The sequence below is a fragment of the Telopea speciosissima genome, chromosome 4 (assembly GCF_018873765.1).
Source record: "Telopea speciosissima isolate NSW1024214 ecotype Mountain lineage chromosome 4, Tspe_v1, whole genome shotgun sequence".
Taxonomy (NCBI): Eukaryota; Viridiplantae; Streptophyta; class Magnoliopsida; order Proteales; family Proteaceae; genus Telopea; species Telopea speciosissima.
In genome coordinates this window covers 11,391,813-11,409,448 of record NC_057919.1, presented here as the reverse complement: position 1 = coordinate 11,409,448, position 17,636 = coordinate 11,391,813, and the positions used below count along the sequence as shown (strand labels likewise).

The following is a 17,636-nucleotide window of genomic DNA, read 5'->3' as shown; positions in this document are numbered from 1 at the left end:
CAGAAAAGGTCAAGGATTCAAAATACATGAGAAAAGTCTGATACACAGTGAGCCATTTGGCTGAGTTGGACAATGAAAATATTGGAATGTTTCCAACCAAGACGAAAATATATTAAACCAATGATTAAGATTAACCACATAGACCTTCCACGGTTCCAAGTAGGTAAATGGCAATGCCCATGTTGTTTGTCTAACAAAGTGGATGTTCTACACTCATTGATTCTTTGCCTTCACCATAAGATATGTAAAAAATGGGAGAGGGTTCTCTAAGCAAGCGACATAGGGAGAGCACCGATTAGATGCAATAAAATGCCTATGTTATAGGGTAATGTGGTCATTTCATGTGAGAAAGAGAGAGATAGACAAAGAGATACTAATGTACCATACATGATGGGCAACGAAGCCATTTCATGCGAGGAAGAAAGAGATAGACATTGCTAGTGTATCCTGCCCCAGCGGATTAGAGAACATTTTTGGCTTTTCCCTTAAAATTCAACAATGGGCCATATTAGTACTAAAGATACCCTTGTGGGCCAAATATAAAGATGTTAGCCCATAATCGCCCTTTCCACTCCCTACCTAGTTTGCTTGTCAAATGACTCAAATTATCCTTTCCAGAATCTACGCATTGATTTAATTTTAAACGACTAGTAGAGCGGCTGCGAGCTATCAACAGTTGGATAGGTATCTATGGCGATAATGTAATCATATAAATCAATGTAACTTCGTTGGATCCGAATCCCGCCGTTCGCCACACACCACCGTCTCACCAAATGTTTGAATTTTTTCCGCAAAAACAATTGCTTTAACCTAATCGTATACAGATTACAGACCCTACTTTTTTTTCATCAAAAAAAAAAAGAAAATGAGTACAGACCCTACTGCTCATATGAATTTAGTGTTTTTTCTCTCATCGCGCTCGCCATTCGATCTCCCCGTTCTCTCTATTCTTTCTTTTCATGTTCTTGAATAATTTCTGATACTACTGAACCACCCCATTCTCTCAATTTGAATCCTGTGGGCCCATCTTTTTCCTTCAGTTTTGGGATTTACCTGTTAACTTCTGGAGTTCCTCGTTCTCACTCACCACTGATTTTATGGAGGATGCCAAGGAAGCTTGCGGCAACGCAAAAACTAACGACGAAAACCCTAGTTCTGCGGTGGCAGTCGAAGCCGAAGCCGATGTCGGAACCGGAACTAATTTGCCTGCGCCTCCGCAGGCTTCGAGGACGCCATTCACGAACCTCAGCCAAGTCGATGCAGACCTTGCCCTCGCAAGGACTTTACAAGAACAGGTTCCTTCATAATTCTGTATCTGTTCTTTATTTATTTCCTTCGAATTCTTTCTCTCCTTGGTTAAAGATCTCATATATTTTCTTCCCCTTTTCGTCCTTGTGTTCTTCCTACAATTGGACAAGAATTGCTTGTTTAATCAGTGATCTTTTTTGTTGTTGGTTGCTCTTTGAAACATGCCAATGTCCTGGAGGAGTGAGGACAGAGAAAAATTTGGTTCTTTAATTGATTGCGGATGGTTTATGTGACAGGAAAGGGCGTATATGATGTTGAGAATGAACGGTGAAGTAAGTGATTATGGAAGTTCGGATGCTGGTAGCTATGCGGATGAAGATGAGGTTGATGATCTGAACGAGGATGAAAATGCTGGGACTGATGCTGAAGAAGATGCATTTGATGTGCACCCTCATGCTGATGCAGCGGATGATGATGATCAGGGTAATGAATTCGACAGTGATGAGGCCTTTGCAAGAGCACTCCAAGACGCTGAAGAGAGAGAAATGGCTGTCCATTTAATGGCACTCGCTGGGATAAATGATTGTGAGTGGTTTAATTTTAAACCTTAATGGACCTATTGATAGTATCTTTATGGCCACTGGGTTGCTATATTATGATATACATTTTTATTTCTTTGCAAGGCTATTTACTCTCCATCTTTTCACTGTGAACACTCCATGTGCCTGATTATCAAAACACTTGGGTAAGGGCCAAGGGGTGCAATGGAGTGTTCTGACATCTGAGCAAAAACTGTAATGTCAATAGTGCTGTCTCTCTTCTTTTCCATTTTCCCTTTCTTTTGTTGCTTATTGGCGTTGCACCCAATTTTTGGTGATTTTTAGGGGAGGCAGAAGACACTGAGGACCATGGTAGTAACTCTCAGGTAGTCATTCGTTCTTTTGGTTTGAAGTTTGAACATCATTATCATCATGGTCACATGTTCTTAAACTGTAGACTTGAAATTCTTTGCTGTCAGCATAAGCCATAAGGTGTTTGATTCTTGAACTTATTATGCTCAACAGGCTTATAGCTTTCCTGTACTTTGAGGGGGGTGTTTTTCTCTTTGCTTTTTCCTTTAAAACAATTTTCACTAACTTTTTATGTTCATAAAAAATATGTTATATAAGAAGCAAAAGGCAACTGATCGCAATTAGAGTCTGGTGCTAACAATAATGCTAACAAAGATGACCTTTAACAATTAACAGACACATGAACAGATAGACAAATTGTCACAGATAAAAGCTGGTAATGAAGGAAACACTTGGTCTGTATGGATAAAGTTAAAATTATTTATATGACTTTTTAATTTGAGATGCCAAGATATAGATTTTATCGGATTAGAGTGTTTGACTTATGTGGAATTCTTAGAACTTAAAAGCAAAATCGGATTGGGGTGGGGGTGCAACCCCCTCCTCCCAGCATAGGAGGATAATGTGGGTCTCAGTCAAAGTTTGATAACAATTAAGGGAAGAAGCCCAAAAATCCCCCAATGCCCAAGGGAGGAGATTCTCGAACGAGGAAAAGGATCCAATGACTTCAAAAGAATTGAATGAGGAGCCGTATGAGGTGAAAATCTCATGTACGGTTCTGTGGAGTGGCAGTAAGGGTGACTTATCTGTCAACTTTTCCACTATCATCCCCAAAAAACCAAACTCTGCCTTATGTAAAGTTGCCAGAGTAGAAGTTGTGCAGTGTTGTACAGAACAGTTGTATGTTATTGTGGTTGATGTCGTATTTAATATGGTAATGTCCTATATTTCTGACACTTTATGCTTAGGCTCCTTTTGTAACTTTGATGTCTGCCACTAATCTGCAACTAAAAGTTCAGGTACTATTTTCAATGGGCAAGCACCTTTGATAATTGATTTGCCTTGCAATAGATATCAAAGGACAAAGAAGGTGATAATGATACAATATAAGCATCTTTGATGTTTTTTGGATTTTAACTGTTAATCTTGATTAGTTGGATTGCCCAAGCTAATTTCAGTTTTTATCCCATGTGCTCTATTACCTTGGCTGATCATAGTTGGGTCCAGAACTCCAGATAGAAAATTTGATGGGATTGGTCAAAGATTTATTCATGTCATAGGTAGATCTGTTTGATGTTTTAGTTGTAACCATGGATGTAGGTAACTAGGCTGAAAGGAGAAACAATAATTTTATCATTTTATGAGAATATATCATGATGATACCACATATTAGTGCTTAGTTAGATCCATCAGGTACATCTTGGTTGCATAGTAGATGTTTGGTATTGTGCAGCACATCAAAGAACAATGACTGCAAAAGTCAGAGTGATTTGATGCCAGTTGAAGCACTAAAGGGAATAGGGCTTGAGAGTGTCTGGACTCAGGGAGTGAGAAAGGGTTTTACAACTTACGATTTTATAGAAGATATGATCCAAGATAGAGTGGAATGTTTTGTGGGTTGATTTATTGATTTACTTGATACATTTATCTAACTCGGCATGTTTTAAAAGCCTGAGGATTCCTTGCCATAGTTGGTAGAGGGTCACAATCATTATAATACCAAGCTCTGACCATAACCATAGCTTTGGTTGTCCTTTTGGATCTTGAGTAGTGTTGATGTTATTTATTGACTGCCACATCACATTTTATGGATCCATATTTTATTAGCAGAAACTTATAAACATATGAAACATAAGTGATACCTCAGATGCCTCAAATATTTCATATGATTCTAGCTCTCCCTATATTCTTGATTTGTTTTATGGTCTTTGGCGTACTGACTAACAATTTTGGGTCCTGCATGCAAGCTGGGATGCCACTTGGTATGGCTCGCTATTTACCTTGTGTCATTTTGTGTTGGACTACACAATTTCCACTTATGGAAGGAGTTCAATAATTTATTGATGTATTTGATATGGGCAGCCAAGTCTGGCTGAGGTCGAGATTAAGTTATGGCTCCCTTATGAAGTTTGTTAGGAGTAGTCATGTTAATTTTTGCTCTTTCAGGATGATATAGGCATATAGCTGTGCTGTGGTCCTTCAAATTGATTGCGCTTGTTGACCAATAAACCATTTGTAAGATGATATCCATATTGACAATATTAGAATTCCCATACATTCTCCCTCAAAAATCAGTCTATCAGCTTTCTTTTGTTTTGAATATTAAAAATCCAGGTCTTACCCTTTGAGACTGAAATTTGTAGTGTTAACTTTTGTTCCCTAGATAATTGCTTGTTGAGAAAATCAGAAGTATATTTTCTTAGTTTCTGTGATTTGTTGCATATTTAATTTTTATGCCCGCATTTTCGAACTTACGTGCTTGAAAGGGAAGATGGGCCTTTTGCATCTGAAAGTTGAAGCTCTTGTATGCTGGAACCCATCCGCTTAAGTTCCCCATTCTTTTTCCTCTCCTTCACATATGTTCTTCCCTTTGAATTAGGGATCTCCATATAATCCTTGAATAGAAAGCTTCAACCTTCAAGCAGGCTTAGCAGAGTTTTTTTTGGCTTTCCAATTCACATTTGCAGTGATGTGCTGTCTTACCATGCATAACGTATTAAACACCCCCTCCTGGCGGCAGGACCAGCATGCATTCAACATCCCATGCCCACATCATTTTTCAGATTGGGCTCTGGTGGTTCAATTTCTTTCTAGTTTAGCCATTGCCATTTGCCCCCTAATTCACATGGAAGAAATTTTTTGAGTGAATATTCCCTGAATACATGTTCCTGGTGACCTCTAAGTAGGTAGTATTGTAATTTCCAAAGAAAATAATCTTTGACCTAATAGCGACCGAGTGATCAGAATGACATGTTTATTTTAGTTTTAAATGTTGTCTTTATTTCAAGCCTTTTTAATGTGTGGTACTCATGGAATCAAATCTCGATTGACACCAATCACAATCTCCGTCTGTCTTGGTTTCGGGCCTGGCCGAAATGAAACTTAGGGTCGAAACTTGGGTTTCAACCCAGGGAGGTCCAGGGTCGAAACCTCGAAATGAGATCTGGCACATCTTGGTTTCGGTCTTGAAACCGAGATTTAGAACCTTGGTGGCACTCCATCCTTGTACTACTATGTTTGATCTACCTTTTGGGTGTGAAAAATTTTAATGTACTTTTACATAATTATATTACCAAGCAAGTTAAGATTAGAAACTAGAGGATGGGATGGTAGGGGGAGAGAGAGAGACAGACAGAAGATGGTCTCCTTAACCTTGTTTCTTTGCTCAAATGAAAAGTGAACACTTTCCCCCCCTTTTGTTCTTTCTTTCTTTTTCCCGTACAAGCAGACCATATTCGATAGGTTTCTTTGTTCAGGTATTTTATTCATTACATTATTCATCTGTTGACTTGATGGATGTAGAAAATGAGTGACACTGTTGAAGTTAGTGACCTGTACATATTCATCTTTTTCTTTCTTGTTCAGGATACCTGGGAAGAAGTTGATCCAGATGAGCTGTCATATGAGGTAAACTGATGTCTCAATATGGCATCGTCACTATGAGCTTCTATTTTGGTTTACTTATTGAAGAATCTTCCCCCCCCCCCCCCAAAAAAAAAAAAAAAAAGGAATTGCTTGCATTGGGTGAAGTAGTTGGAACCGAGAGCAGAGGACTTTCTGCTGAAACTATTGCCTCCTTGCCTTCGATTAATTACAAAGCACAAAGCAGTCAGGATGGAAGTACAGATCAGTAAGCACTAAGAAAATGCACGCTTCTCTCTCTCTCTATATATTTATATATTTATTTATTTCTCGATAGTGATAATCATTTGATGGAAAAAAATGCTGAGGAAATGTTTCAGGTGTGTTATTTGCCGTTTGGACTATGAGGATGGTGATGCCTTGACTGTGCTTTCATGCAAGCATTCATACCACTCAGAGTGCATAAACAATTGGCTTCAAATAAATAAGGTATGCTTCTCAGTTCTGCTCTGGTATTTTCGATTTAATTTTCTCTCTGTTTCATGGGTAGTGGTCTAAAGTATGTTATTTCATTATTTATGTTGAGACATTTTATTTAAAAAGTTCGTACTTTACTTAACATTAAATGCTACGCTCTTTCAAGTCATTATATTTGTATATCTCCTTTTACATCTCTAGGATGTTGCTCGTGTCTCTTGTAGGTTTGAAATTTCCTTCCATTGAGGTCTTTTTGTCTTTGAAAATAAGGTAGATAAACCTATTCCATTGGTGCGTGTGTGTGTGTGTGTAATTGTCTCTCTTTCTCTCTCTTCTTTTTTTTTTTCTCCCCTGGGGGTGGTATTTGGATTAAGAATAGCTTCTCTAAGGGTAATATGAAAAGTGGGGGCACTCTCATATTCAAGAGCATGAGACCAAGGTTATGTCGTTCACATTTTTGCACTTGATAAGATGGTGGGGTTGGTGTGAACATCGAAGAAGCGAAGGAAGACATAGCACCTCAATTGATAATGTTGAACTGAGATGGCCTCTGAGAAGAGGGGCGGGTGAATCAGTGGACTCCAAAAACTCATTCCCTCAAACCTCACAATTTCAGATGATGACTTCTCTGGAGCTCAGTCACGTTATCTAGCAGCCCTCAATCAAGCATACACACACATCTGCCTTTGTAGGCGCTTGCCTTTTTACCAATCACACATGCATACAATTGTGTGTCACACCTTGCCTCTCAACTAAAAGCACACCCAACCCTGTGGCAAGGTCTGGGCAGTGTGTACACCCATCCTACAGAAAAGGCACTCCCAAGATATCCATGTAACCACTCAGCTACACAACAATAATATTTAACGTGGTTTGGCAACCTGCCTACATCCACGACACAACGCCCTCATTGGGCTCAGCGTTATGCTTAACACTCTTGACAGCAACTTCTGCAAGGAGCTACAATCCTCCTGGTTTACACAGCCACAATTACGAAGCTGCAACCACACCTGGCTTTATACAGCTCACCAACTTCAATTGCCTCTATGGGGGGCTCGCTCCGGGCAGGTTCGGATCACTTTCTCTTGGCAAAGTTCATTTCTTGATTCAATTTGTCTTGCGTCATTTCTGCCAACTCTAGAGGGGCCATGCAATATGGTGTTTGAGTTGGAGGATTCGTGCCTGATAGGGAGCCACAACTGCCAAGGAATTACAACCCTCTCTATCTGCGCCTACTGGATGCCCAAAATACAAATATGCCCCAGATACAACTCATACAATATGCAAATCTCTCGCAAAAACAAACCATGACTCACTCAGGCATTTAATTGAACAACTAGCCTACTGCGAGTACAATCCAAATGGGGTTTACTAAAAAGGGTTACCTAGACAACTGGAAACCTCTGGAAATGCTAATGACGGACATCTCCTGTTACTGTGGCAATCTCCTCTGACTTCCTCTTCTTCTTCCTTCTCTCCCTTTCTCTTCTTTTTAGACCCCTGAAATGTATTCTTGAAAGTACTTCACCAAAGCTTCACTTGAAGGCTTGAAGCCATTAATGGAACTTGAAGCTTGGATAACTGGAGTTCAACCTCTTAGGAGCTCTCTCTCATTCTTTCTCTTCTCTTGTCAACAACCCTTCGATGTTTGCTTAAAGAACTTGAAGAATTCCTCTCAGTAACTCACAATTAAGGAATGGTATGAGGGCAATCTTCTAAGCCTTGAAGTTTGTAGCCTCTGTCTTCTTCTTTCTCCTCTCAAATGTTCTCCCTATTTTTGATGAGAAATTTTGTGTTTAAGGAGCCAAAAACTAGCTTCATTTTCGCTCCCGGTCGAACCGCATGTGTTTTTACCATCTTCTGCGAACCATTGAAAAAACAACCATAATTCTCTCTTGTCCAATGTCGGATTGATCGGATTCTGGAGCCATTGGAAAGAGGAATTAGAGCTCTATAAGTTTCATGTTTGAGCTTCAACACAGGATTAATGGAAGGTACCAAAACTAGCTCTGAAGTTGCCCCATGCGTAAAACAAGTGTTTTGGACCACTATGTAATCTCCGTCGTCCAAGCCATAACTCATTCATTAGAAGTCCAATTGACTTTATTCTTTTTCCACATAAAAGCTGACTTGGCTACAATTTTCATGTTTACACCTTCAACTTAGGTTTAGTGCACGGATCCCAAAACTGAGCTTGAATCCAACTAATGTGCAGACACTGCTACCTAAAGCATACACACCATGCCTGATGATCAAGCCATAACTTCCAACTCCGATATCAAATTGATCTGATTCTTAAATGGTTAGAAAGATAATTCAAAGATCTTTCCTTCACATGTTTCGAGCTTCCATAATTTCCAATTGGATAAATCTGTGAAGTTGCTGCAGGTTCAGAAAACAGAATTTTGGGCACAATGTGCGACATCTGCGTTCGGGATCATATTTCTCTCATTCGAACTTGGGTTGACTCACTTTTTGAGGCGTTGGAAAGATAACTCATGGGACTAGAGTCTTTTAGTTGTGTGTGCCTGTGATTGAGAGGCAAGGTGTGCCACACGACTGTATGTATGCATGATTGGTTAAAAGGCCAGTGCCAACCAATTAATTCTTGGCAAATGTGTGTGCGCTGATTGAGGGTTGCCAAACAATGTGACTGAACACCATGGAAACAAGTCTCGATTTTGCCAGCTTCCGAGATGAGTTTGGCCAGGGAGTTCAAATAATACCTGGTTTCGACCCAACTCGACACATTTCGACCAAGTTTTGCAAGTTTTGACCTGAACACCTATATAAATTCACTTATCCCCATCTAAACTTGAGGAAACCTGGCTCGAAACCAAGACAAACACTTATTTATGGCAGAAACCATGACATGCACTTATTTATGCTAAATATCATTTAAGTAAATGTTTTTATCATTTACTTAATATATTATTCATAAATAAGCAAATGCCTCCTCCTATTTGAATCCAATAAAAATAGTTAAAAAAATCAAATTCCAAAATGATAAAAAGTCAACCCCAGTTCAAGAACAAAAATTGGATTTTCAGCGGTAGGGGCAATTTTCAACTTTCTAATGCCTGTAGTTTTTCTCAAATCTAAAAATTCCATAAATCTTAATATGGTAAAACATTGCTAAAAACCAAAAGTGCGGTAAAATATTCGTTTGTTTTGATGTCCAAAAAAATATTTTTATTCAGAGTGATTTTGACAGCTTATGCGCACACCAAATTAAGTTTGACCGGTACATAACTCCTTCAATATAAATAAGATTTAAGCAATCTTGGATTTTTTTGGAAAACTTTTTAACTATTTTTATTGAACTCAAATAGTGGGGTATATGCATATTTATGAATAATTTCTTAAGTAAATAAAATAACAAATATAAAAACATTTACTTATATTTGGCATAAATAAGTGTTTGCCTTGACAACTATGAATCTACGATTCTTAGTACACTGTGCGCACACTAGTACACTTGGGTCAAAAACCACAAGTACCATTTTGAGTGTTTTTTTTTTTTTGGTGAAAATAGTTCATGCATTGTGTTTAGAATGTCAAAAATAGGTTGTATACAAAAAACCAGATTAAAAAGAAAAAACCATTTTTGGGCCTCGAAACCACCAGCTCGAGTTGCTGGGAAAAAAGTCAAAACCCGAGTTTTAGAACCTTGCTGAGTACCAGTAAAGTCATCACCTGAGATTGTGAGATCTGTGGGAATGAGTTTCTGGAGTCTACTGATTCACGCAATCACGCCCCTCTGAATGGCCATCTCAGTTCAACAATTGGTATTGGTGCTGCGTGAGTCATCAAGAAGGGAATTTTGCACAATTGAGAGTAGACCACAGAGGTAGGCACAACAAAAGTAGACACAGAGAAGGAAACAGGGCAGCCAGGGAATAAAAAAGGGCGTGCCTAGTACACCCGGCTCCTGCCACTGTGGGGTATGGAGAGGGTCATAATGTACGCACCAAAAAAAAAAAAAAAAGCCACCCAACAAAGCACAGCTGAGAGAACATAGACTATAGAGTCAGAGTGAGAAGAGTCCTCTGACACCACAGGTTGTGCAGGGATATAAGAGCACAGTTAGGCCAGTGAAGAGAGTGGATCAGGACCAAGTCAGACAGGGAGATGTTAGGTCAGGTAGAAGGGCAACCATATCCAACCCATTAAGACTAACCATGCAAGCGAAATACAAAATGCATGGACAGGCAGGAGAGTGGGCAGATGTGGTTTCACCCAGGTCACTCATCAGAGGCTCATATGGTTTGATAGCTACAAGACACACCAAAGATGGCAGAAGTAGTCAGTGAGGTAGAGCACTTGGTTTCATGGATATTGTTTTCAATGTTAGGGGTTTGGTCACATGATGTTTGATTGCAAATCAAATGCAGATCCAAGAGGCTTGAGTAGCAGGAACCCCTACTCTCCCTAGGGGGAACACACTGTTAGGTGCTTTAAATGTTGGGTTTGCGCATTTTGCCAAGGAATGCAACCTTGTGCGTCTATTTGATCACCTTCAAAGGAAAAGTGATGTAGCCTAGGTGAAATAAATCTCACTTAGGACCAGGTTCTGTTTTAGGGTTGGCCGAATGGGCAGTTTAGGGTAACTAGGGCAAAATTAGGGTTAGGAATGGGAGATTGAGTTAGGGTTTTATTGGGTAATGGTCTGCAGAATTTTAGGAGTCTATTAGAATAGGTTTTAATGAGGTTTGAATAAGAAATAGAAATTCAGAAATATTAGGGTTAGGGTTTTGGGTTTTCAGATTTAGGATCTAAGCTGAAACTAGGGTTTAGGAGCAGATTTAGGGGCTGGGCTTTAGGTCGAGTTTTCCTAGCAGGGAGGGGGTGGTTCGGCTGGACTTTGGTGGGGTTTTGATGGCTGGTTAGGTCTAGGCAGATCTTAGGGTTTCTGGGTTTTTATGTTGAGGGAGGGATTTAGGGTTTGTAGTGGATAGGTGAGGCTGCAACTGAGATCGAGTGGGAGGGTTACTGTGATGGACCTGTGGTTAGGTTTTGAGTGTAATCTGATGAGGGAATAGGGCTGTGATGAATGTAGATGAAGCTAGGGTTTGGGGAAGTCGATTAGGTTAGATGGAAATAAGAAGAAGAGATGATAAAGTTGCAGGAAATTGTAACTCTTACTGGAATTGCAGAATTTCAGCAGCAGCAACCTTGAAGAACTTGAAGGAAGAAGAAGACGAACCTCCCGATCTGCAAGATGCAAGGAGTCACCGGATTACTCCAGCCCTAGCCCTTGATATTACTCACAAGGGGTCTTGATATGACACACAAGACAGAGAAGCAGTAGCAGTCATGGCGGCAGCAGCAAGAAGAAACAAAATTTCAAACATAATAGGTGGGGGAGCCTCCCACGATTCTACTATTTATAATAATAAAGGGGGGTCTAAAGGCCTTACAAATAATCAATCTAAAGCAATCCTAATCAGATTAGGAGTTGGGATTCCTAATCTGAATCCTAATTATAAAACATAGAATAGACTTATACTCTAAATAGGAGTATAAGTGTAAACAACTAAAACAAATAAAATAAAATACTAATCCCTCTAAAATCGTGGAGGGGAACTAAGAAGATAAACCATGAAAAAGACTGTTTTAACCCTAGGCTAAAAAAAACAAACAAATAAAAAGGCTCCAACGAAAAATCAAAGAACAGCCAAATTAATCATGGTTTCGGCTTCTGCATCAAAAAGTCACAAAGTAAATGGACCCAGGAAGAACACAAAGGTTTCACAAAGGCAAGTTGAGGGAGAACTAGAAAGGCAGCCCAAGATAAATAAATCTCAATCCAAGAAGCATAGATTACAATCTATAGAGGTGCAGTCTCATGTTGCATTGTGCAGTGGCCAGGGTGTGGAGATTAAAGGCACAAACAGCAGTTGAAAAGGCCAAGCAAAAGTCACAGGCAACACGGAGCAAGCTTGGACAGAGACAGCGAAAAAAAGGCAGTGATTGGTGAAGTTGGAAAGAAGTACACTCCCATTATGTAGAAATCAGTTGTGAAGTCCTCTTGGAAGGAGATTGGGAGTGGACTTATCTTCCAAGCACTGAGGTATGCGCACATGGAGAGGTGGAGCTCACTAAATAATATATTAGTGCCCCCAAGTGGACTCGAGGAAATAGCAGTTGGAGTCCCGTGTTGGATAGTGCTTGGACTCATCATTGGACACTGTTTGCAAACCCTGTAGGATTTTTGCATCTTGTTGAGTTTTCATCAAATGAGAAGGATTGGTGTCATGCAAAGGGAAGAGCAGATATGATGAGTTTTGCAATGGGGTGTGGCTGCCAGCAGCTATGTTTTGCTCCAGTATGGATTATGGTATTAACTATGTTGAGTTTGTTTTCATTCTAGTGTCAGATTGCCAGCCCTATCATTTGAGAGGGATGATTATCGTACTCTTGGGGAGTTGGATTTTTTAGCATTGTTGACAGGGGGAGTGATATTCATGTTGGCAAGATGCAAATGGGAGAAATGAAAAGCAATTGCTGTTATTGGTTATGGAGTGATGCAGATGGAAACAAATGGAGAAATTCCACCTGAGGCAGCACTTGTGCATGATGAGCAATGTAATGGTGGATATGGGGAGAGAAAGTATATTTGTTGCATTCTGTTTCCATTTGGTCAGATGAGGAATTCTTTGTCACCCTTTAGTTTTGTTGTCAAGAGCAGAGATGATTGACATCAACAACTGGTCTCAGAAGAGGTCCAAGAAAGGGGGGGGGGGTTGAATTGCATTGTGTGAAGGTTGATCAAGACAAAGAAGAGTAGTAGGAGAGCGCTTTGTTATTGTTGTCAAGAGGGGGAGAAGGACTAAGCAATTCTGTGTCATGGAATGATTGAGTTTGTGTATGAACACAATAACTATGAATTGCTCACAGGTGTTAGACAACAATTCCAAAGGGGGAAGATTGTTGAACACAACTTTCATTGTGTTGTGGTTGTCATTGTTGTCAACACAGGAAGCTAAGTAGTTAGTTGAGCAGTGAGCTTGTGTTGGTATCTTGTTGGTCAACATGCTCACTCATATGGGCTGAGATGCAGACATATGGATTGTCAGTCGGAAGATGGGCATAGTTAGCTCAGTTGGAATCTTATGGAGTATTGCTAGTCTTCAATCACGGTTATCAGTTTGTTTCTAGCATAGTGAGCAGTCTTCAGAGCTGAGTTGGCAGTTGAGAAGTTGGACATTGGGCTGTAATGTGCAAGGGCAGTTGGCATATGGCAAGGCAGAGAGTTTTGTGGTGGCTAGAATTGAGCAGCGTCACTAGAAGGCCAATGGTGTAGTTGTCAAGACCATTGAGCTCACTTGGATTTTGGCTGGATCTTTGCGGCTGACATTGTCTGTGAGAAGTTGAGCTTGCATTGTGGCCTGATATGGTATGATGAGGTGGACAATGTGCTGTGTGTGTTGGAAGAAGTTGTGAGAGCCTCTGGGATGTGCGGTGATGATGTGGAGCTGCTTTGGTTAACTAGCTTGAAGGTAAAGTACAGTGATTTGTAATGGGATAGCTGATGACTTGGGTGGCAGTTGATAGTATCATCAGTTGGCAGTTGTCAAATGTGGTTGGCATGAAGAGGAGGCAGGGGCAAGTCCTAGAATGCATGAGATGATGTTGCTGAAGGTGAAGGATGCAATGTGTTGGAGCAATAACTTCATTGGTGGTTTTGAGATGTCCTTCATTGGGCGTTTGTTGAAGATCAAAACTAAAAGACTCTAGCCCTTTGAATTATCTTTCCAACACATTAAGAAGTGAGTCAACCTGAGTTCGGATGAGAGAAATATGATCCCCAATGCAGATGTCACGCATTGTGCCCAAATTATTTTTTCTGAACATGCAGCAACTTCATGTATTTTTTTATCTGTCCTTTAGTTGGAGTTTTATGGAAGTTCAAAACATGTGAAAGGAAGATCTCTGAGTTATCTTTCCAACCATTTAAGAATCCCATCAATTTGATATCGGAGTTGGAAGTTATGGCTTGATCATCAGGCATGGTGCGTATGCTTCAAGTAGTGTCTGCTCATCAGTCGGATTCAAGCTCAGTTTTGGGAAGTCATGCACTGAACCTGAGTTGAAGATGTAAACATTAAAGTTGTAGCTCTTTAAGTTAGCTTTCCTGTGGAAAAAAAAAAGCAAGTCAATTGGAGTTTTGATGAATGAATTATGGCCTGGACAGTGAAGGTGACACTCGGGTTCAGAACGCTAGTTTGACATCCGGCAACTTCAGAGCTACTTTTGGAACCCTTCTATTAATCCTGTGTTGAAGTTCATACGAGTGAGTATGTTGACCAACAATGACAACTACAACACAATGCAAGCTGTGCTGAACAGAGAATAATTTTCCATTTCCATTTTCTTTTTTCTCAATACCGGTAGTTTCTACAAATCTGCATTCTATTCTCTAATTCACCTAATCAAGCTGGATACATCTTGCCCTACCGTTTCATGGTCTAGTGTTGTAAATCCTTGTGGAAGAATCACCCATCCAGCTTGGTGTGAGTTACCTTATTGCCCTCCAAAGATTAAATGCTCCACATCATAGTTGTCAAGGCGTTGCCTAGCTGACTGCCTTGGCATCCAGGTGCCTTGACAACTAGTGTCACCTTGATTGCCTAGGTGGGCGTTTTGGTTGCCTTGTGTCGAGGCCCCCTCCAACACCTTGGGTCATTTGGACACTGACAACTATGCTCCACATAACGTTATCTTATTGTCCATGATTTTTAAACACCAGTTAAAATGTAGGATTATGGGCGAGTGGACCAAGTGTATGAAATTGCTGATCTCCCTACTTTTGATTAGTGGTTTGTGTGTGTGTCCCTTTTCTGTGTGTAAGTGGCACTCCCTTGATATCCTCAAAACTAATCTAATTGTCATTGATAAGTGCATTTTGGGTTGAATTTCTTGTAAAAAAAATTCTGGGCAAAAGATCCCCATGCTGTCCGCTTAACGGCTCTGTTTGGTTGCAAGAGAAATGCAAATATTTCCCTGGAGAGAAATATATTTTACAGAAAAAATCGTGCCATTTTTAGCGTTTGGTTGCAAGGGAAATGCTTATATTTTCTTGGGAAGTGAAATGTATTTTACAGGAAATGTAAGTATTTCCTTTTAATTCCTCTACTTCCCTTGCGACCAAGCGAAAGTAACGTATGCCCTCTCACAGGGTATTTCCCCCCCTAACTCTCTCCTTCCTGACCATCGTGGGTCCTCACTGATGATATTACACTACTATTAGTGTAGCGTGGTAGATTCTTCAAACACAAGCAGGGGGAACCCTCCTCCCATAAATTCCACTAGATCCTTATCACAGCATTAGGTTTCATATGATTTGGCATTAAGATTTATGTTTTGTTTAATGGTTAAAATCTCAGTAATAGCGCTGGTGATTTTGCAGGTGTGCCCTGTTTGCAGTGCTGAGGTCTCTATTTCTGGAAGCAGGTAGGATGATGACAGGTTACGTATGACCTCATTTTAGGTATTATACCTGTGGTTCATGTGCCACTCAACATTGCGAGGCATGGCTTTGGTTTTGAACACACACTGGTCGCTTATGGAATTGTGTTGTACTTGCAATTCTCTATTCTCATCCTTTGTAAGCTCAACCCTACTCCCTCCCCCTCCCAACTCCAAAAATAAAATAAAAAAAAAAAAAAAAAAAAGAATTCCCTGGCTGGTCTACTTTCCTTGGTATGTTTGGCAATACAATGCAGACGGTAACCAGAGTTCTGATTAAGATGAATCCTCATGTGGTTGTGGATGGCTAAGTGGACATGGTGCATCCATGAAGAGGCATACAGAATTAGTCTGGTGTTTTGTCCAGATGACAAAACACCTTTATTAAAAAACGACAGTATTTACTCCTATTTCCAGTTCCATTATTAAACAATTTCCATATAAATAATTTGAATTTTTGATGAATCTTAGATTTCCAAAGGAGTAACCAAACGACTTTATTAATCTGCCTGAACATTGATGAGAAAAGTCAAAATTCTGAGATAAAAAATCTTGTTGCCACATTAGTAAGAACATCATTTTGTTGAGAAGTAAGTAGAGAGGTTTTAGTGAATCTCGATATAGTAGAAGTAGGAAATTGGGTGTTATCAAAGGAAGATTCTGTAATTATTAGCTCAGAAACTGTACTAATGACATTAGTATGGTTAGTTAGTTCTAGATCGAGGTAAACGTGCGGGCAATTGGGTTACCATTGTTCTTTCTATATATCAATTGAAGTCCCAGTACCAACTTTCCAACAAATTAATTTCCTTTGTGTGAGAATAACATGAAAGATACTCTCTGTTTTTGGGTTTGAAAAAATTAGCCAAAACTTTGGATTGAGGAAAAAACTTAGCTTTTAAAACACGTCCCCATACGGAAGAAAAGTTATAAAGTAATCTCCATCCCAGTCAATAAAGCCTTGAACTGCATTTAATTTAAAGGGAGACTGTTCTTTGTGAGGGAGCATGGGGGCCATGCACATGCGACAGTCAATGAGAGCATGGATTGACATCTTGTGAGCTGAATATCTGCCTTTCTTGGGGGGGAGGGGGTGGGGGAAGGGCAGTCATTACCCCCCTCCCCACTGTGTCTGGGTGTGGCCTGTGCCTCTCCCCCAGAGAACATTTTCTTTAATTTAAAACCCTTATTTTGTGACAAATCTTCATGCTTGGGTGGTGGAAGAAAACAAATCATATCAGGAAACAGCTCGCAAGGGTGAGCATGGCATTGTATTGATGTGCACGGTGAATATCATTTTCAGCCATTCCTGAATAATAAAAAATCTCGTCCATTCCTTCTCTACCTAGCCTTCCTCATATTCAAATACACATTTTTCTTTTTATTTGAGAAAAATGAAAAGTGGCAAATAGTGAGGCATTATACTTCAGTGGGCATAATGGTGCCTAGAAAGATCCAAAAAAAATAAAGAAGAAAAGAGCACTACTTGGTTGCGTGGCTCCTGCGCCTAGAAACAGAGGCGCGCGAAAGACTGCCTCATGGAAAGGCAAAAATCTCACCTAGATCAATGCTTGCGCATGCGCTTCCATTGGCCAACGTGCACATGCAAGTTCTAGAGCACAGACAACAATCTCTGTCCCAAAAATAAATAACAAAATTAATGTAAAATGAGAGATATTCCTTATCTCTTGGGGGTCATACTAATTATTGTAAGGGTATCACACTTCTTAGCCTAAGAAGTTTTTCAGACAAGTTAAGTAATATGTGTTTGGAAATATAGCAAAATGGTATTCGATCATCAATAAAGGGGGGAAAGAAGCAAAAAGGTCCATCTGTAAATACTTTTAGGGAAAAGGTTCTTTGAGCCGTTGGCGTAGGATATATTAGCATCTCTGTGTCTATCCCTCTCTTCCTTAGATGGAATGTCCCTGCTTCTTAGGGTATAATACTTCTTAACCTAAGAAGTTTTCCAGACAAGTTATGTAATATGTGTTTGGAAATATAGCA

The 17,636-nt window shown here is 39.9% G+C and overlaps 1 protein-coding gene and 2 long non-coding RNA genes across 3 annotated transcripts in view; 2 read left to right on the top strand and 1 right to left on the bottom strand.

Annotated features, from left to right (window-relative positions):
* Positions 1-949: 949 nt before the first annotated feature.
* On the top strand, positions 950-15,801 carry LOC122658466 (E3 ubiquitin ligase BIG BROTHER-related-like). Its single transcript, XM_043853442.1, has 7 exons — positions 950-1,295; positions 1,545-1,833; positions 2,133-2,173; positions 5,685-5,726; positions 5,828-5,949; positions 6,062-6,170; positions 15,571-15,801. Exons 1-7 carry the CDS (start codon positions 1,098-1,100, stop codon positions 15,616-15,618), a joined length of 849 nt encoding a protein of 282 aa, XP_043709377.1. The 5' UTR covers positions 950-1,097; the 3' UTR covers positions 15,619-15,801.
* Positions 15,741-17,636, bottom strand: part of LOC122658469 — a 15,778-nt gene continuing 13,882 nt past the window's right edge. Inside the window, exon 4 of the long non-coding RNA XR_006332447.1 lies at positions 15,741-15,780. This is a non-coding gene — a long non-coding RNA (uncharacterized LOC122658469). The remainder of the gene's footprint in view (positions 15,781-17,636) is intronic.
* LOC122658468 overlaps positions 15,831-17,636 on the top strand; it is a 13,382-nt gene continuing 11,576 nt past the window's right edge. The window contains exons 1-2 of the long non-coding RNA XR_006332446.1: positions 15,831-15,985; positions 17,495-17,496. This is a non-coding gene — a long non-coding RNA (uncharacterized LOC122658468). The remainder of the gene's footprint in view (positions 15,986-17,494; positions 17,497-17,636) is intronic.